A 22,746-nucleotide genomic window follows, 5' to 3' on the forward strand; every position below is an offset into this window, starting at 1 on the left:
TAACAAACATAGTAGTGGTCGGAACACTACTTATATAAGCCATTTGTTACAACACCAATGAAATATAACAAACATAGTAGTGGTCGGAACACTACTTATATAAGCCATTTGTTACAACACCAATGAAATATAACAAACATAGTAGTGGTCGGAACACTACTTATATAAGCCATTATCAGGTACAAAACCTTGTCGAAACGTTGTACATTTGCTGTTATGTTAAACTTATATTACAGTTTTTCTTCATTACCCATTCAAGCCGTCTCCAGCCATTATTAAAATTGTTTAATATAAATTTGTTTTTCATTATTGATGCTTAAATACTGAAAGCAGTAGTATTGAACTAAATGGAAAGATAACTGAAATAAAACCTTCTTGGCCAAATATTAGTTTCTTATCATCCTCCAAACAAATTATCCTGATTCTCATGGCCACGTGACTTTTTTGAGTGATGACGTTAGGAAGTAGAAATCTAGTGGTTCAGCTAGACCTTATCGACACTCGAAGGAATTGCATCGCTGCGTGCGAGTGGAGAAACGAAACGTCGTTCTGTTTCTATCTTCATCGATGATTTGTAGTGCGAACGACAGTTTCATGGCAAAACATTCCTTGTCCTGCTCAAAATGATTTTAGGGACAATATCTAGACTTTGCACGTTAAATTTTCCCGCTAAAGCTTTTTGCAAAATATTTGCTGTTGTGTAATACTGCTGAAACAAAATGTTGGAAACTTGGGATCATCATTTTCTGCCAAATAAGAAGGTTTCATCCTTGGATACAGAACAGCTTTTTTACAGAGTTATTGTAGCTTTATTTCTACTTCTTATTGGTAAGTTTTAATGTACTGATTATTTAATTTTTATCAAAAAATAACTGTTTATGTATTTTCTTTACTTAGGATCAATGCACACGTTATTAACTGTTAACAACTGTTTTATATACGTATATTTCTGTTATCAGTACCGGAGATTTGGTAATGAAATAATATCAATTTTATTCTGGCCACTTGCATTTTTTTTATTCTAACTCTAATATATATTTTTATTGTGAGGATTTCAACTGCATTCTGTTTCTTTAGATTAAGAATGAAATGTACAAAACTAAACAGGTTTACATTAATAATTATTTATCTAAGCTTAGATAACTACACCTTCGTCTAATGCATAAGATCTGTGAAAATCACTTTTATGACTTAAATTGTAAGTGTTCGAATGCATGTTTGATCATCATGAATTGTGCCTTTTTCTGAGAAATGTATGGCTTATATGTTTAGCATATAAAATATTAAATGTATTGGAAGAAACTGTATTGTATTATATATATATGTAAAAATCTAGTTTAAAACAAACGTTAATGAACTGGTAGAAACTGTATTGTATTATATATATGTAAACATCTAGTTTAAAACAAACGTTAATGAACTGGTAGAAACTGTATTGTATTATATATATGTAAACATCTAGTTTAAAACAAACGTTAATGAACTGGTAGAAACTGTATTGTATTATATATATGTAAACATCTAGTTTAAAACAAACGTTAATGAACTGGTAGAAACGTCTTTGTATTCTATATGTTTTCTAAGATATATTTGAAAGTTATTTTGCAGTATGCTTCACCAACATCGTGTGAATGTGAAGCACATAGTGTTCTTCTGTAGTTAACATTTATAACCACTATAAGAAGAAACCTGTAAAGATTAAAGCTATTTGCTGTTGTTATATTACTCGAGGTTAAGTTACTTTTATTCAATAACTAAAGCAAGTGAAACTGCCATATTCTCACTAGAGCCATTATAGAAAGACTGTATTTTCTACCTCGAAAGTTTTATAAATGTTTTACGAATTCTCTTTCGCTGAGAATAAAGCACAGAGAGCAACAGAAACGATATATTTTAAAAACACTGTCCTTTAGTATCCTAGTGGTAATAGCTCTAAGTTAGATACGAGCATAGGTGAAGTTTTCTATCTCATATAAAATTTAGGTTTTTCAGGGAAATGTTAATTCTACGACATGTAATATATTTTTGTTTTTATCATTTTCGCGCAGAGCTACTTAATAAATATCTGTACAAAGCCGTCTCTAATTTGAATGGATTGACTCGAGGGAAAGATAAGGCACGTCATCATCAATAACAATTTTTGCCTAATGTTAGCTATAGAATATTGGGATTTGTCAATAACATATAAAAATAAAGATGGCCTACCTTATAAATTGTTTATAGACCGTATAAATTGTCATGACGAATCCTTAAAACTAATTTCCCCGAAAGGGAGCCGAAGACCGTCTGGAAGAGTCATCTGTTTTAACCACTCACCACTATACAGTATTGTGTTGTCTGTCAGTCAGTCAGTAGACACTAAATGACGTCACTTGAGAAATGCTTAACGTTGAAATGTGTATTTTCGTGACGTTAGTAAAACGTGTGCATGCTATGAACGATAAGAATTATGAACTCTGTAGGCTACAACGCAGTATGATATATAAACTTTAAAAGCAGGAAATAAGAATATTTCTTACTCTTAATTTTTTTTTTTTTTACTCTTGAAACAGAACACTTTCAGGGAGCCTGCAGGAGCACATCTAGTTAATAAATATCACATTTGCGGGAACACATTTTTTTTTTCCAAAAAATAGAATGGGGATAATGGACTGAATATTTTAACGAATTTAAAGATCTAAGTAGTTATGAGCTTGAGACATGTAAACATTTGTTTCCATTAGCTCAAAATCTTGTTGTACATGCATTTAAAATATCGCTCTAAAACTTTCGTACATTGAAACCTTGATTTCATTTTTAATAGTATTAAAATCCGAGAGAGCATGTATACGTTCTTTTGTTAATTTTTACTGTTGTAGATATTTGACAGATGGGACTTATTCCGAGCTATTACTGAACATCAGAATGTCATTGCATTAAAACTATGTCAGTAAAAATATGGTGCACTTTTGCTTTGCTACGTTAAACTATTTAAGTTCTTGAAAAGTGCCTTTCTGACCTATATACTAGGCAGGGAATGTTGATGTCACTTTTATGTTATATAAGTTTTATATGTGCAAACATTTTTTCTTTCGAACTCGATGAACTAAATCGAAAACTATTCCTTCTATCCGAGCAATATTAATTAAAAAGAGAGTATTGCAGGTGAAGATATTTTAATGATCTGTCTGCCCCTTAACACATTCTCACAAACAGGTCCAATAAAGTCCTACATTCTTTCCTGACTACCTGTTTGTGAGAATGTGTTAAGGGGCAGACAGATCATTAAAATATCTTCACCTGCAATATTGTTGTCCCAATAAAGTCCTACATTCTTTCCTGACTACAACAATATTGCAGGTGAAGATATTTTAATGATCTGTCTGCCCCTTAACACATTCTCACAAACAGGTCCAATAAAGTCCTACATTCTTTCCTGACTACAACAATATTGCAGGTGAAGATATTTTAATGATCTGTCTGCCCCTTAACACATTCTCACAAACAGGTCTAATAAAGTCCTACATTCTTTCCTGACTATAAAAATATTGCAGGTGAAGATCTTTTAATGATCTGTCTGCCCCTTAACACATTCTCATAAACAGGTCTAATAAAGTCCTACACTCTTTCCTGACTACAACAATATTGCAGGTGAAGATCGTTTAATGATCTGTCTGCCCCTTAACACATTCTATAAACAGGTCTAATAAAGTCGTACACTCTTTCCTGACTACAACAATATTGCAGGTGAAGATCGTTTAATGATCTGTCTGCCCCTTAACCCATTCTATAAACAGGTCTAATAAAGTCGTACACTCTTTCCTGACTACAACAATATTGCAGGTGAAGATCTTTTAATGATCCGTCTGCCCCTTAACACTTTAAGGTCGTGTCCTTTTTATTAATATAAATCACACTCCAATAGATGTAGACAATAATAAATGAAGCATTTAAAAATTAACAAAATCGATTAAGACTAACAGAATTTATATGGATAAAGAGGTAAATATCCTAACAGTATTACGGAATATAATCAAAGTCTATGTTCAAAGCCCAAATGTGACAATTTTCAATATGGCGGCTTTACTCTCTCTCTATTGGTTGCTGTTCTAGGTCTGTCCGCATGGCGTTTATGCGTAAATGAGCCCATAGTAAACACCCGCTGACACACATCTCTTATCATCTGATGTGAAGGATGGCTTTCATCTGGGAACTATTCACCACATGATCTGGCAGCAGCCCGGGTACTTATGATACTCTCCATACAGTAAGGCTATATTAAACTGTGCAAATATTTCGATGATCTGAAAGCAGCTATAGCACACTGCTCGTGTTCTGCCTTATGTAGATATTTTCATTTTAAAATATTTTATACTTATAGACTCTTCAGAAGTTTACTGATCGTTTATACAAAATTCTGACCTAGCTGCTTAAACCTAGTTTTGTGTAACAAACTTTGCTATGCTTGGATTTCTACCTTCTCTGGGACAATTTGTCATGCGTGGAAGGGGTGGTGGTCTTTAAGTTTATAAATGTTGTTCGTGAGGAACTATTTTTGGTACAAAATGTTTCATCTGTTCTTACTTGTCCGTATAATGCTGACATTTTATTATTTTTATTAATAAACGTTTCGAAGGACATGACCTTGAATAAACTCACTGGTATTAGTCCTACAACAAATCCTTCTATACCTACAATAATTATTTTCAGACCAAGATATTGACGAAACACGCATGCATTTTTTTCTTACAAATTGTTGTTTTTTAATCTACTACTGTATTAGCTTAAGGTGTTTCACTACACAGGTTTGTGTTGTATATATATATGATATTCCTCAATAGCCTGTAGCGAAGTAAAATAACCATAAAGTTTAGGATTAAACATAAACTATACGAACTTTTTGTGTGTGTTTTTCCTCATACATTGGCATATGGCAACAAACACGAAATATCTGACAATGAACAACGAAAAATTCCCAACCATTCGACAGTACAACATTTTGAAGGGGAGTATAGAACAGAACGTTTAGGACTAAACTATATATGGACTCCAAGATAACCCTAAGCAACACAATCATTACAAAAATAGTTTTCCAACCCCCCCCCCAAAAAAAAAAAACTATTGCCGTGAAGCTGAAAATTGCTTGTGATTTAATCAACAAGATAATAAAGAAGAATTTGAAACTGACGAAGGATTTTAACTTGATACTCAAAAATGCACCTCAAAATAAACGGCAGTTTTCAAGAGAAACATGACCGAAGGAAGTGAAAACACAGCAACCTTATTCGTTTAGTCCCCTTATGTACTTCCAGTGGATGTCTGTTTCTTTTTAACTGATATTAAGAACTTAGGGTTAGGTTCATCAAACGTCTTTGCATTGGCATAATTAGTTATATGAATACCAATGTATAAGATGAATATCCTTACAAACTGCTTACTCCACTACTGAGCGTTCTACTTCTGATGGCCACAGTTACGTACTGTTGTCCGACACCTTAATTTCTGTTCTAACAGACTTAACCACATGGTGGTGAGGTGAATCTTAGACTATACTATCATGTTAAAGTTTTAACGGAGTATACGTGGACATCTGCTTCAAAGACGAGTTTGGCGCTACGATTACCGATGAAGTCCATATGGATCTCACCGGCTTTTCAAACAAATTTTCTACTACTTGCGAACGATATTAGTCGTGGGTCCATGACTTTGATTACTGCAATATTCCTTATAATAAATGAGTCACAAACACTGCAATCAATCCCTGATAGGGTCTGTTGTGTATTACACGTAGGAAATGAATAGTTTCATCTTTCTTGTCAGCTCTTTAGATTGAAAGTAGTAATGAGTAAAAACCATAAAAATACTTAATGTAATGCAACACTTGGATTCCACTGGGAGTGAAAGGTCACAAACAAATTGCTAATTTGAGGTATTTTAAGAGTAAATGACATCGACAAGAGAGACTAGCAACATGTTTCAGGTTTAAATCAACTTTCTAAGACATCGTGATACCTAACTTTCAGCATTCTTAATATATAATGTTACCCCCAAACTCAAACGAATACATCTTTTAAACATATTTTACCTGTTCTAAATTACTGTCATTGAGTACTCTGGCTTTAACTAATCTTATGGTAGATGTCCCCGTTGATATAGTGGTAAGTATACGGATTTACAACGCTAAAATTAGGGGTTTGTTCCCCTCGGTGGACACAGCAAATAGAATGATGTGGCTTTGCTATAAAAAAAAACACACTCATCATAGACAAAAGACGAAATTGTTTGTTTGTTTTGAATTTGGCGCAAAGCTACACGAGGGTTATCTGCGCTAGCCGTCCCTAATTTAGCAGTGTAAGACTAGAGGGAAGGCAGCTAGTCAACACCACCAACCGCCAACTCTTTACCAACGAATAGTGGGATTGACCGTCACGTTATAACGCCCCCACGACTGAAAGGGCGAGCATGTTTGGTGGGATGGGTATTCGAACCCGCGACCCTCAGATTACGAGTCGAGCGCCCTGACCACCTGGCCGTGCCGGGCCTGAAAGACGAAATACAAGGGAAGTTATGAAGTTTCTTAACAAACGTTGATATTTAGAACACATTATCCATAAGAGGCAAATTGTGAATTTCTTTTCAGAATTATGTTAAAATGTAAATTTAAAACATTTAAACATTAGATTAAAGATTGATGGATTGTTACTTGTTCATTTTTCTGGCTTTAAACACATAGTGGATTTAGAGGTACGAATAATTTAATTGTGAAAACCGGTCAAGGGATAAATATATCTCTTAACATCATTTGCTACTATTGACTCCTTTTGTATTTCTTACGCGTTTACTCCAACCTTTAGAATAATGAATTTGTACATTTTAAACAATAAATAGCTGCCTGATACTTTTTGTAAAGGACCTTAAAATCATGTTTATTAAACTTAAATATATATACACGTTTTATTAAAAAAAAGCAGAAAACAATTGTTGTTGCTCCTCAGTGGCATAGCGGTATGTCTTCGCTAGAAACCGAGTTTCGATACACGGGGTGTGCAGAACACAGATAGCCCTTTGTGTATCTTTGTACTTAATAACAAACAACAACAAAACAACAATTGTTACTTTGAACAAGGCCATAAAGAGAACCAAAGGTGTTAGCGAAGCTATTTTAAACAATACTTATTGTTTACATAATTATTTGAAAAATACAATGTATGATTTAATACTTTAGAAAAGTTCGTATATATATATACAATGAGTAATTTCTCTACGATCATTCCACATATTTTAATACAAAAGCAAGCTTTTTAATACGTCTGTATTGTTGGTATCTTCAGATGTTTTAAACTAACTGACTGTTTTCAGTTCTCAGCATGATCTTCAAAAACTATTTCCGCTCAATGCAAGCCATAAATTCATATCCTTTACAAACTCACTAAGGATTATACGTTCTAGAATTATACAAATTTTGTAATTTTAAGTAGCGACTTAGTTAAAATAACAACTGTAGTCTTGAACATTTTCTTTACGTACTAAACATAAACTAAATTTATGCACAGAATATATTTACAGTGTTCTTAGAGCCGGTGTATAGCTCAGCACTTATTCAAGCTGAGGTCAAGTCCAGAGGGATTTTTATAGTGCTAGCATACCATCACATCAATAGAATAAGAGCCACTTGGTCTGTACGAATTTTTCCTTACTATTGTCATCTCTTTATGGTTCTATAGCGCTCGGAAGGGAATTGTAGCAATGGAAATCCATCAGGAGGAATGAAATATATTACGTTTTTGTTAATCTCATAAAGGCTGTATGCTAGAAGGAGATCAAGATCGTTGTGTTCGTATTATTTTTTATACTTGCTCTGACATGTGGGTTTTTGAGGTAAGCTACAGAATAACTTTTTATTTAACATCCTTTCTAATGTTATTCGATTCTTTTGGGAATCACCTGCTCAAATTCAGGAGAAAAACGGGTTGTCACAGCACAGTTGAATAAAATCATCTTTAAGGTATTCTTAACAGGATTGCTAACATTAGAGCACTAGTTGGTTTAACGAATGTTAAGCGTATTTTTAGTGCAATGATTTTCAAGTGCTAAACGAAATAGCTCAGTATTTTTTTTTACATTAATTATTATGTTGATAGCACGTTTCCCTCGGTATTTTATATATAAAGTCTCTAGATAACGAACTCTCTAAAACACAGCAGAATAAATTTGTTGTGAAGTTACTCCAGTAGATTCTGTGTAGACTAAAATGTCTTACTAGTGCAAAAAAAAGTAATAATAGTAAAAATAGGATATTGTATGTAACTGTTTTATTTTAATGGAAATCTTAGTTGTCATACAACGAGTATTGTTTGCAACATTCTTTTGAATATAATAATACAAAAGCAACATACAAGATATATTGAAACTATTTTCTTAAGCCTTTGAAATAACGGTATTTTACATTTTTTTTATCAAGGGCAAAAATCAAAAATCACGGAGAAATAAATCCGTTTACCTTATCACAGGGTACACACCGCTCAAAATCTTGTTTCGATACTCGTGGCGGGCACAACACAAATAGCCCATTATATAGCTTTGTGCTTAACAAAAAACAAAGAAACCAAAACCCAACAACATTGATGATAAGATATTTGAAATAGTTGAACTCTGTTTGCAAGCTTCACGTGTGGAAAATACATTTAATATAAAATAAAATATATATAAGTCAATAATTGTGAAAAGCCCTATTTTACTTACCCCAACACAACAAGAAAGTATACATATTTTAATAAAAGTGAGCAGGATCCTGTAGGTATCATTACCGGCTATCTCTCCAAAAGTTCACTTTTATCTCCCCGATAATGTAAAGATTAAAAAATAACAAAACAAAAAGCATGTTATATTTTCCCGTTTTCTTACTACAATAGCCATCCATCAAAGAAAAGAGGATGTATTCTTACTACCCTATTTCTTTTAGATGTTAAAATTCAAGTAACTGATGTGTATCCTTTAGTTAATCACTTGCACCACTATAAAGTAGTGTATTGTCTGTCAGTCATTCAGTAGACACTAAAATGATGTCACACAAGAAAAGACCCTTAACGTCGCAATTTGTATTTTCGTGACGTCAGTAAAACGTGCGCATGCCATGAATCACGAGAAGAATTATGCATTCTGTAGGCTACAACATAGCATGGCATATGAACTTCAAAAGGAAGAAATAAGAATATGTATTATATTTAATTTTGGTATTATTTATTCTTGAAACAGAACACGTTTTTACGGGAACTCTGTGGAAGTAGATGTATCTATATATAAATATAATAGTATTATCTGCTGTATGTTCATATAATACTTTGCATGATGTAGATATAGCTTCACCAAAATTAGTATGGAGGTTCATTAGGTATATGGAGAAATACATACAAATATTCAGTTTTACATTTTGGGTTTTGCGGTTTTTATGGGCGTTTTTCCATTTTTTACCGCCTCCCAGTGGCTCAGCGGTATGTCTGCGGACTTACAACGCTAGCCACTGGGTTTCGATACCCGTGGTGGGCAGAGCACAGATAGCCCTTGTGTAGCTTTGTGCATAATTAAAAACAAACAAACCATTTTTTACCACTACTTCGCCTCCTGTTGATGGATGTTCACCAAATTTGGCATGAAGGTTTTTTGGGTCCATGTGGAGATAAACGCAAAATTGCGATTTCACAGTTTGTGTTCTGCAATTTTTATGAGCGTTCTTGAGTTTTTAACAATTATATATAAGGGAAGTAACTTTCATGTCCTAAGATAAATCTTGAATTTACATAACTTACGTCCAGGAGACGAGTACTCTAGCTAGTTATGTATACGAATGGAAAATTATCTGCTATATTGTTCTTTATCAAGTTACCTCAAAAATGGTCATCGTAATGCTGACTTTCGTATGTGTTATTAATTGTACTTCGAAACTATATTTCAATAGAAAAACTCATATGAGAAAGGTTTGTATATTTTTTCATGAACTCTTTTGAACCGTTATATATCGTTACGCTTTCACGAAGTTAGAATCTGGCACAAACCAAACTGTATTTTACGCTTATCGATTTTTCAGAGCAGAAATAATTATTTTGACATAATGCTAACGATACTGAAGAAGGTAGAGTATAATACGGATATGTAAACATAGGTATAAATAAATCGTATTTACTTACAGATGGATATAAACTGCGCGACGGAATAAGTTTTAAATACTAAAAAGTAAAATAATCTCATCACTAGTATTAAGCCTGAGTTGAAACGGATTGTTCTCATGGCTCAAACTTCCAACATGTTTTTAAATCAAATTATATATTATACCTTTTCATGTAATTTTCTGCTCAACGAAATAAATAACATCGTTAAATGTATTACTTTGTTTATTATCTCGACAAAACAATTTTTCCTGAGAATGGAAACAGGCAATATATCCTAATTCGAAGAAAGTAGGGAAAAAAAGTCACAATTTGAAAATTTATGTTTATAATTTTTTAAGTTCATGGAAGTTAAATTACTGGTATATTTTACTCATTCATGTGATGATTAACCTCATATATGCCTGAAAAATGCACTTGACTCTCCATATATATAAATATACTTCTCAAGTTAACAGGCTGTTTGTAGACTGATCTCATGTGAGGTCAGGTTAGGCATCACGTTTCTCAAGTCAGATGTAAAGCCGTATTCTTCAAGTATCAGTAAGCCAGGCGAGTAGCCTTGTTTCTCATTTATATATATATATATCCTTGTACAACAGTTATGTAAGTTGTGTTATTAATGTGTGTATGTCACGTTCTTTTTATATAATGTTACATGTCATGCATTATATTATTATTCAAATAAATAACTAACTTAAAATGTTTTTGTTGTATTATTTTACATTGTATTTGTGTATTAAAAAATGTGTGAGTCTTTCCTTAGCCCAAATTGTGACTTTTTCCTGTGACTTTATTTCCGACTATTAATTCGAAAACAAACAAAAACATTCTACAATATCTATAAGCAAATTATAAAATCATTAAATTTCTCAATATTGGATTGGTACTTGCACATTGATCGAGAAGCATTTCTACTGACCTAAAGGTCAACAACATGTCATAAAATGATTAGATACGTTCAAGCCGGATTATGTTAAATCTAAGTGCAGATATTTCATTAGCAGCATAAAAAAGAGCTTAAACTTATTTGATAGGAAGTACACATTTTCGAAAGAGAACAAAAATAATCTTTTATGATGTGTGAATTAAGTTGATTTTGCCTATAAGAACTTTTATAATTACTACATTTTATCTATTGTAATTATCGTCATTATACAATAATCTTAAGAATAATTTCATTAATTTTCAATGAAATAAAACCTTAATGAGGAAAACTGTAAGATGTTAAAGGCTTAATAAGGGAAGATTAATCGCACTATATAACAAATATTCAAATATCCTGATGAGTTAACACGTAACTGCTGATGTGTTCCTTGGCAGAAATTATGTTGTGTTTAACACTTATATATCTTGTTTACAGCGAATATTCGACATATCAAAGTTGAAAAAAATAGTTTTATGGTTGAAGGATATAATTACAGCCCTTTCAAACATTGTTTAACGACGTAGAGCTAAATATTACGTAGGTGGGTGTTTTCAATTCTCGCCATGAAAATGGAAACATAAGAACCTTCAACTCAAAAAGAAATTACGATGAAGTTAAACATAGTTCTTTATATCATTAACAAAATAATAATCAAAGATTTGCATTTCTTGAAAGCTCAAAAGTCAACTATTAACTAGCTTTTCCAGTCACACATCAAAATTAGCTGTTGTCCTCACGCAAACAATGGCAAAAAAAAGAACTGGAGTCATAGGCCACAAGGCTTAACATGGTCTGATGGTTAGGGCACTCGACTCGTAATCTGTGGGTTGTGAGATCAAATCCCGTCACCCTACCTTCTTGTCCTTTCAGTCTTGGTGTTGTTTTAATGTGAAGGTCAATCCTGCTATCCATCAGTAAAACGTAGTCCAAGAGTTGGCGGTTGATGGGGTTGATTATCTGCCTTCCCTCTAGTCTATCACTTGAAAACTAGAGACAGCTAGCACAGATAGCCCTCGAGTAGTATTGCGTGAAAAAACAACAACAAAAAACGACATATACACGCCAAGTCCACCAATGCAATTTCAATTATGGGTTTTGCCTTTTATTTGTTTAAATGATCTACGAAGCTAAATCCATGTATAGTCGTGGAGAGTTTGTGCTCAGAGTTGAGCCTCACCTTCTTTCCTAGAAGCTTGTTATATTGGTAACCTGGCCATCCTTCACAGAAGCTTGTTGAAATGGTAGCTTCACCACTCTTCTTAGAAGCTTATTAAAATGGTGATCTGGCCATCCTTCGCTGAAGCTTGTTAAAATGGTAACCTGGCCATCCTTCGCAGAAGCTTATTAAAATGGTAACTTCGCCACCCTTTCCAGAAGCTTGTTAAAATGGTAACCTGGCCATCCTTCGCAGAAGCTTATTAAAATGGTAACTTCGCCACCCTTTCCAGAAGCCTGTTAAAATGGTAACCTGACCATCCTTAGCAGAAGCTTGTTGAAATAGTGGCTTCACCACTCTTCTTAGAAGCCTGTTAAAATGGTGACCTGGCCATTCTTCGCAAAAGCTTGTTGAAATAGTGACCTGGCCATCCTTCGCAGAAGCTTGTTGAAATGGTAGCTTCGCCACTCTTCTTAGAAGCCTGTTAAAATTGTGACTAAGCCATTCTTCGCAAAAGCTTGTAGAAATGGTGACCTGGCCATCCTTCACAGAAGCTTGTTGAAATGGTAGCTTCACCACTTGTCTTAGAAGCTTGTTAAAATGGTAACCTCGTCATCCTTCACAGAAGTGTGTTGAAATGGAAATTACCATTTGGCAAGTATGAATATTAATAATCATCAGGCTAAGAGAAAACCAGCTATGAGCAGCACGGATCGTGAAATATCATTCTAATAAACCTCATTAATATGCTAATATAATTTATCCATGTTGTAAGTTCAATGTAAAATAAAATACAAGTGTGATTAATAGCAGTTCTGTTTAAAGCAAAGTATATTTTGAGTGTTTTCTACATTCTGCTTATCTATCATTTTAAATTTTTATAAAGATACTAGCTTTGTCGATCCGTCAAAAAATGACGTGTTATATTTTTCTAAAAAAATAACCGGAGACCCCCGCCCTTTCTTAATATAGCATTGTTCACTAAACTTCTCCATTCATTACAAAAGAAAAACAATCACGTATTTAGGAAATATAAACAATTTTCAAGTACAGTCTAAAAAAAATCAATAAAAATGGTGCAACTTAAATTAAAAATTATATGAGCGTTACACACATACAAATTGAGAAATGGCTTGTGTATATATACTAGACCAGTTATCCGAGGGCAGTAATAAACAACTGTAGGTGTCCAAGACCTCACTAGCATGATCTTATCACCCAAACCTTGTCGCATAACGCCCCAGCAGAAATTGATGAAGTATACCCGATTTATCTATTTCAGGAAGTTGTCTTACTCAAGTGGTTCTGTGGTAAAAGTAAGATTTCACAAAACTGATTAAGATAGCTTTTGCCCCTATAAACTGACGTGACTTAAAATAATGTTAATTTAATATATATATATATATATATATATAGTTTTGTTGCTAAGCGACACAGACGAAATGAGCGTTACCAAAAGACAACTGACTTATATATATGTATATTAGATGACAAATTCTAAACGGTACCAACCATCTATGAAACATATAATTGTTTGTTTATGATTCAATCTATTTTCCATAAGAGAAGCTCATTGATTAATATTTATTAGGTAATTCGATGCTTTAAATGTTTTTATTTTGTTGCGATATCTAATTTGTATTATTTACTCATACTTTATTATTTAGAGAATTTATGTGTATTGATCAATATATTTTATATAAAACAAAGCAATTAGCTCAAAATAAAAAAGCTTAATAAAACATCTTGATGTAGATCATCAAGAGATATTTTATTGTTTCAATACTATTTCTATTTGTCTGGTTGAATGTCTTATGTGTTTTCCATATCTCGCATTTTATTTTGATATTAAATATAATATGCTGTAGAACTACTATAATGTTCATATATTTAAAAAATAATGCACATGTAATTTCAGCTTTTTGATTACAACAACACATAAACTTCATGTTTAAAAATTCATATTTAATTTTTTAAACAAAGTTTCAAATTACAACAAGTAAGAGCAGTTGAACTATAAAATGGTACTTATCTCTTAGGATGATATTCATATGAATCTATTTGAACGTTTATTAATTGAGAAAGTATTAAATATTATAATAAATTGATCCGAATTTACTACGAAATTTCTACATTTTATTCTAACAAAGACTATCTTCTACACAGTTCTGTATGCTACAGTTTGAAGGGAGATAACAACTTTACAATACCATGAACCTTAAAAGGTGTATTTATGCAAAGAACAAGTTCCACGTAGACACATTTTTAGTTGCTACTTAAACACACTGCTCAAAAAATTAAAAGGTAATCAGGATTCGTAATATCATAACAAGGCAAAAGTAATGTTACAAAATAATGTTAATTATCTGATCAAAGCCATTGTTATAAATATTAGACATCTGACGATCATTTATTTGATCTGAAATCAAAATTCTTACCAAAACATTTTTTATATATATATAAACAGTGGCCTCATGCAGTCATTACTTTGAATTGAATCACTGAGTTCCAAGTAATCCAAATTGTTCTTGAATCATTGCTATACCTCATAGCCTCAATTGAAGTTACTCATCGGGAGAAACATTAGACAAATGGAAACCAGCCAGTCACATTAGGCTGTTACGAATGATCTCAAAGTGTTGGAATGTGTCGTTAAAATAATGTGAAATTGCTTCCAAACCAATGGTACGGTGTGACGGACAGAACGCATAAACAAGGCGAACCATCAACCACCGCAAAAGTAGAGGTCTACTATCTGCTAGCCCCCTAGTGGTTTAGCGGTAAGTCTACAGATTTACGACGTTAAAGACCAGATTTCTATAATATTTGTGGCCAGAGCATAGATAGCCCACTGTGTAACTTTACGCTTAACAACAACCAATCAAACAAGCAACTATCTGCTAATTCTAGCACACCAAAGTCTTAGGACATAAGCTGTGCCAGTGTACAAAAAAAAAAATAAATAAATAAATAGAAACAGCCTTCACTAGATCAATCTGTTTCAAAGACCCAATGAGATGCATTTCGCTAATAACAAGAAATACAGCAGATCGTCTTAATTGGTGCCAGGTACACGTTCAATGAACCAAAAACAGGAGCAGAATCGCCTTAATTGATGCCAGGTACACGTTCGATGAACCAAAAACAGAAGTAGAATCTCCTTAATTGGTGCCACGTACACGTTCAATGAATCAAAAACAGGAGCAGAATCGCCTTCATAGTTATGTTATTATAAATTCCGATATCCAATAATTGTTTTCAGCAGCATAGTAATGTTTATTATATATACATCATTTTCCACTCGATACGTATAAATAAATTACTTTATTTTTTATTGATACGTTGACTACCGACTATTTTCTATAAGGATAAAGCAAAAACCTCCAGAAATTAAGAGTAGGATTTCTATAAGGATACATTTAAAACTTTCATAAGCTAGGAATATGTTTTATACAATAAGCTCACAGCATAAACTTCCAGGCATTAGGATAAAGTTTTTGAAATAGCTTTTTATTTTTATTTACATACAAACACGTAATTCCTCTCACGGATGAAGAAATGTTAAATGCCATTTAAAAAGACCTCATTCCACAACTGAATTAGAAAGTTCCATATTTAAACTGGTACAATCATAAGGTTAGAAAATATGAATGCTGTATTTATTTGGATACCAATGAGAGTTTACACCTAAAGTAACACAAAACTCCATTGGTGTTTTTACTCGATCATTGACCAATAGAAGTACTTTAGGCTAAATATGGTCCGATCATAAGGAATTAATGTTTTTCACATTTTATCTTAATATAATTACTCTTAACAATTACCATTTTAGTTTAAACATTAATAGTTTGATACTTTAATATTTCTATCTAAAAAATTGGTGTTATTACGTTAAGCAGTAATAAATGTTTTTAATTAAAGCAAACTGAAAACTGCTTCACATAATACTACACGAAAGTTTGTTTGTTTGTTTTGAATTTCGTGCAAAGCTACACAAGGGCTATCTGCGCTAGCCGTTTCTAATTTAGCATTGTAAAACTAGCGTGAAGGCAGCTAGTCATCACCACCCATCGCCAACTCTTGGGCTACTCTTTTACCAAGGAATAATGGGATTGACCGTCACATTATAACGCCCCCACGGCTGAAAGGGCGAGTATGTTTGGTGGGACGGGGATTCGAACCCGCGACTTGCAGATTACGAGTCGACCACCCTAACCACCTGGTCAAAAATTACATATTAAAATATATTGTGTCTTACATTAAATGTAAACCTCTGTAATATTATTACTAACAAGGGAACAATAAGGTTATTGGTCTAAACGTATTCGAACAAGTTACATACTCACTTATATCTCTCACATATGTATGCTGCTTTTAAATTGATATATCATTTACCTTAAGCTAAACCTTTCTTTCAACCAAATTTTAACCACATTTGTTCATAATGTTCATCACCTTTAACACGTAAAAAGGCGATATTTATGAATGAACCAAACAACACTGATAGATGGAGGTTATAAACGGTTTTACGCAACAAAAGCGCTAACTTCAGGTCGATTATATGGTATTAATATCTTGGTATATATTAGTATGGAGACGTAGTAATTTATTTGGACAAAAATCGTGTCATAATATCTTTGCCTAAGTAGTTTGCATGAAATTCAAACAACTGTACTCTTCACTTCAAGTGATAACAACACGTCATTCTATAATTATCTTTTATTTATGAAACTGAGAGATTCATCAAATACTTCCAAAGCCATTTTATTTCACAATATTTTCCTTTTAAATAGCCTTACAAAAGTGTTACGTTCTATTGAAACTCTGAATATTTGTTTCATGACATATCCTGTGTGAATTACGAGAAAATAAACTCCACAAAATTAAAACAAATACAGCTGTATTATGGAGAACAAAAGAATTTCTCTTTTTGAATTTTTTACTAAATTTAGTTGCAAAAAGAAATGAAACTTATTTCTATAAAATTACAGTCGTGACCAAAAGGTTATAAAATATTCCACATACAACACTAAAGAAGTTTGTATAGAGAAATTCCTTTTTACACAAGAAAAATACATAATATGTTGTAAACTCGGAATTTATATTAAACACTCAAATTCAATTTTAGTGGCCATCTTGTAGAATACAATAATAAAAGTTTTTTTGTCTTTCTTGATACTCAATCTTTTGATCAGCATGATGAAAATAATTTTCTAATTGTAAATACACGCAAATATATATATAATATACATATATAAAAGTCTTGGTATAGCTGTGTTGGAAATGTGTATGATATTATTTTGTAAAACTAACATAATTTTAAAATAAGAAAATGTTCATATGATGTTAAGGAAATGTTAGAGTTGCTTTGATCAAAGTGAAGGGAATGTAACAAGAAAGCCAAGTATCTTTATAAAGTTTTGGTTTTATAAATTTATTTCAATCATAACTCAGTTGTTTAATACCTTAAAAATAATGCTAATATTCTACATGACGGTGAAACGTATGATTTTAAATAATGCTAACAAGTCCAAATCACTGTAAAGAGTTTAGGCTCATTAAACCTCTCTATCATTCAGATATAAAAAAATGGTGTAAAACATCAATTAATGAAAACTAGCCGGTTATGTGAAGCTCGTATCATTAATTTTTCATATTTTTATTTTGTATACATACATACATATATACATACATTTATTATTTTTGGTATGATGTCGAACATACATGTGACATATTTCACTTGTTGTTCTGTTTTCTCTTGACTTACCATGAAGCATCCGTTACCTTTCTAAGACATGATTTCTATTGTAGATAATGACACGCCTGCTTTTGAAATCCCTCAGGTCCGTGTTGCATTAACGTTCATTTTCTGTATTTATTACTTTGGCTTTGGGTTTAGCAGCTAACGATGTTTGTCACGGCAAACTGCGGTTATCAGGGATTATAAGAACTTATTCCATCCCAAACACAAGTAACATAACTTCACAAGAGATTCTGGGTACGAACATTTTTCTGGCACAGACGCCAGCAGCTACCCAAGGCTTAGTGAAGCGTCACAGACAGGAGAAAAATCTTTGTGATGAATGAGAATATTATTTTTCAGAGTAATAAAAGAATACATTCTACACTTCCTTTCATGTGGATGAGAAGTATGAGATAACACTTTTCGATTTGACCGTGGTGGCTAAAATAGTTTTGACACAGGACAAATAAGACAGCCATGACCTTTGTGTCGCTGTAGATGATTAAGTAAGTGTAATGATTTCACAGTTTTGTGAATAAACCATGATATTTAGGAGAGAAGTAACTAACTGTCTCTATATGAATACACATAAAAAAACCTTCTTAATTAAGAAAGCAATGTGAATTTTCTGTGGACTTATAAGAGGTTTTAAGACAAAGTTAATAAATGCATTATTGTATAAAAATATTATCGAGAATACTGTAGTTTTTCAGTGAATAAAACGTAAAATACTCTGTTGTGCTTTCGAAATAAGGCTGTTTAAACATGTTTCTAGCTTTTCAGTCAATACTAAGCATGTTTTGTCTTATTACTTACCGGCATAGACACAGTTTATTTAGAGGATGATGTGAGAGTGTTTCAAAACTAATATTGTTTTTTGAATGTTGAAACATGAATATGATCTAGAAAATGGTATGAAACACATATTTATTCTGAATTTGTGTATAGTATTCACTCATATAAAGCCTGTACTTATCTAATAAATTATGTATTTTAGAAACTACAGTGTATACATACAGCAATTTTCAGGCTGAGGTCATTACACGTTTGTACGTATTTTACTTAATTCTGAACATCAAATAGAATGCGCTTTCCGGTGCTTGTTTTAGTAGCAATACTAATTAATACATTACATTCTACAAGTATTGAATGTTGTATTTCTAGACATGAATTTGAAATATTTAGCGAAATGTTTGTTTGAAGAATTTCCATAATTCTGAGTTTATTGACTAGAAGGAACATAGCTGGACAAAACCAGCCACCACCAACTCTTTTCAAACAGAATAGTGCGATTTGACGGTTACTCTTATAATGCTCCTATAGCCAAAAGGTTAACAGGGCGTGAACCTTTCAGGGAAGAGACTGTGTTTAAGTAACTTAATATATCATTTCTGTTTTGTCAAACCAAACATTACGAGTAACACTACATTTTTACAACACTGTATAAAGTGCAAAATATATTTCCCGTTATTTATGTGCCATTTATAACATTAAATTCTAATACAATTCGAATTTATGAGATCGATATACACTGTAACGCGCTGAAAGACTACCCTGTGAAATGTTTGGGAAATATCCTGTTTGATGTAGTTCAATGTTATCTTCTACTTTAATTACTTTGAGATCATGATTTATAAAATTTGTTAATCAAGAATCTAAAAGTCTTTGAATGTAGCTGTGTAGCTGTGCGCTTTTAAAATCAACAACAATATGTGAAGAGAGCCCACTGTGTAGCTGTGCGCTTTTAAAACCAACAACAATATGAGAAGAGAGCCCACTGTGTAGCTGTGCGCTTTTAAAACCAACAACAACATAAGAAGAGAGCCCACTGTATAGCTGTGCGCTTTTAAAACCAACAACAATATGAGAAGAGAGCCCACTGTGTAGCTGTGCGCTTTTAAAACCAACAACACTCTTTTTACCTTAAGTATAATAAATATTACTTGATTTGTACAAAAAAAACAAAACAAGAGGTTTGTGCGTAATTGATTCGATGTAGTTGTTCCATCTTGATTTTTCACCCTTTTATAATTTTCACAAAGAAGCTGTATACTGTGTATTCCATACTTTACAAATAATAATATATCATTTTAGATATAAATTACTTATTGGTTCTTTCCATTAAGTTTCCTATGGAGGTTATTCTTTTCTCCTGTCGTTACCACCAAAAAATTTAAAATTCTGTCGTTGTGTTATAAATATGACGGTGAAATCCCACTGTTCCATTAGAATATTCCTCGAGTTGGCGGTGGGTGATGTTGACTAGCTGCCTTTCCTCTGATATATCACTTCAAAATTAAAGACGGCTAGCGAAGATAACCCTCGAGTAAGTTTGCACAAAACTCAAGAAGCAAACAAAGATTTCCTTTGAATATGTTTTTAGAAACGCAAGACATGAGCACAATTTTGGTATTAAATTCTGGTGACAGTACATTTAGAGATTTCATATAGTGCACGTGCTTGTAGATTACTAAAAACAGTAATTGTTAATATAAACAGCTAAGGAAATAAAAATAAATAAATAATCATAAATATCACCTATAATCGATAACGTAATTTAGTGGCAGAAAACTGTCCTCTCTGATACAAAAAGCATGTCCTGAAAGCAAACTTACTGTTGTAATCATTCCCATATTGACAGTAGATTATCTGAATAAACCGTTCTTTTCTCAGTTCTAGCTCAAGAATCAAAGCAATTGTACTAATAAAAAATTGGGAAAAATCTCATTCAATGCTCAAATGGCTCTTACGTGAAGTAATATCATTAACCAAGATAATGGTTTGGTGTATTATCAAATTAAGCAGATAGTCACGGGTATTCTTTACTCGCGCTCAAACTTCAAAACGACTTGTAGGAAACAAAGTATTTTACTACTTATTTATGTATACTAATGAACAGTGGATGGTGCTGAAAATTCTATTAACAGTGACCATATGATGCTTAGATAAATTATATTCTTTTGGAATAAACGGTTTCCAACTGTTTCTGCATTATCTTGTGTCTAAGTTATCGTTCTTAAATAGAAGGATGTTATTTGTAATGAATAATAATAATGCTTAGAAATTAAATACGATCTTGATATGCAACTCATGAGAAAATTAACTGCGTACTACCAATTATGATTCGAATTTCTTCCGGCTATATAATTGTGTTTGGTTACTGTGACTGGGACTGCAAACGCTAGTAATTTCCAGCAAAATGACGGTTTGGGACACTTGGGGCAGATTGGCACGAGTGTCAACCAGCCTCACAACGAGGAATTTGCATGATGTAATACACAAATATGTAAATACATTTTGATTTATTTCAATTACTGTTGGAATATTGAAAAAAGTAACGTGTCACATTGATGGCTCTTCAAGTGAGATGTGTGAATGTTAATTTCTATTATTTTTTATTTGTTATTGATAATTTAGCTGTTAAATATAGATTAAAATGATTAAAACATTTAAAGTTTATTTTATTTCATTTATTAAAATGTGTGATAAATATACCGATTTAAAATGTTTTGGAATTAATTTCATCCATGTCAACTTACCCTAAAACGTGTGTCAATTTGCCCTGTACTCGAGGATTGTTTGTTTGTTTTGAATTTCGCGCAAAGCTACACGAGGGATATCTACGCTAGCCGTCCCTAATTTAGCAGTGTAAGACTAGAGGGAAGGAAGCTAGTCATCACCACTGACCGCCAACTTTTGGGCTACTCTTTTACTAACGAATAGTGGGATTGCCCGTCACATTATAATGCCCCCACGGCTGATAGGGCGAGCATGTTTGATGTGACGGGGATTGGAACCCGATACTCGAGGTACGTTGACATCCAGCTCACACTCTTCTATTAAGTTAATTTCTGAGAAAATTAGCAAAGAGGTAAGTAATTTGTTTCTGATATGTAATAGAGGAATATACCTAGTTTATGTTAGTATAAAAGTTTCTTATCTGGAGGTTTAAAGGTGATTTTTTTTCCTTTTGAATTAGAAAAAAAGAGAGTCAACCAACACCGGTTTCCCCTACTCTTGTATTCGATGTAAGGTAGTTATATATATGTTGACTAAGAGAAATATTTGGTTGAGCTTCTATTTGCTGCTCAACTTTGTTAACTGTCTGATTTATAACTCAGCCATAAGCATAGACTGCTTCGATTAATTCACAAATGAAGGGTCCAGCTTCCCAGCCTTGGTTCTCAACTAACCGCTGTGATAAACATCCGAATCCAAAGAATAACGTGACGTTTCGTTATGATAGAGTGCTTATCTGACGTCGAGCTAGTTGACAGCTACATTCCATCTCGAGTAAGAAAAAGATATTTTTAGGTAAAGCTACATTTTATCAAAGTGATGGAAATAATTTTATCTTTGTTCTTCGTAGGAGACATATTTCAAACAAGCTATTATTATTATTATTATTATCATTACGGTATGATAAAGTTGTAAAACCAGCTTGTTAACAGTTTGAAAATTATTTTCCTTGTCAAAGTAGGAATGTAACCAAAAAGAAGAAACGTATAAAAGTATTGAAAAAGGGGATCAAAGCTAGATTAGTTAATACATAGACGCCACGTAAGAAAAATTTACTTAAAAAATATATAAAATATTACCATTAAGGAATATGTGAATAAAACGTTTTGAAAGTTGTTTTCTAAATTCTTCTTCTTAATTTTCATCTTGTTAAAACGACTGAACTATTAGCACTAACGATAAAATAACTGAAAAAATATTATGTATGTAAGTATTGTACTGATAACCTATTTATTCAAAACTGTAAAGTAACAAGCAG

The 22,746-nt window shown here is 32.6% G+C and overlaps 1 protein-coding gene across 1 annotated transcript in view; it reads left to right on the forward strand.

The window, feature by feature from the left end:
* Nucleotides 1–512: 512 nt before the first annotated feature.
* LOC106460907 (zwei Ig domain protein zig-8-like) overlaps nucleotides 513–22,746 on the forward strand; it is a 106,520-nt gene continuing 84,286 nt past the window's right edge. Inside the window, exon 1 of the mRNA XM_022387713.1 lies at nucleotides 513–828. Coding sequence (XP_022243421.1) covers nucleotides 720–828 — 109 coding nt within the window. The 5' untranslated portion in view covers nucleotides 513–719. The remainder of the gene's footprint in view (nucleotides 829–22,746) is intronic.

The sequence above is a fragment of the Limulus polyphemus genome, unplaced genomic scaffold (genome assembly GCF_000517525.1).
Source record: "Limulus polyphemus unplaced genomic scaffold, Limulus_polyphemus-2.1.2 Scaffold859, whole genome shotgun sequence".
Lineage (NCBI taxonomy): Eukaryota > Metazoa > Arthropoda > Merostomata > Xiphosura > Limulidae > Limulus > Limulus polyphemus.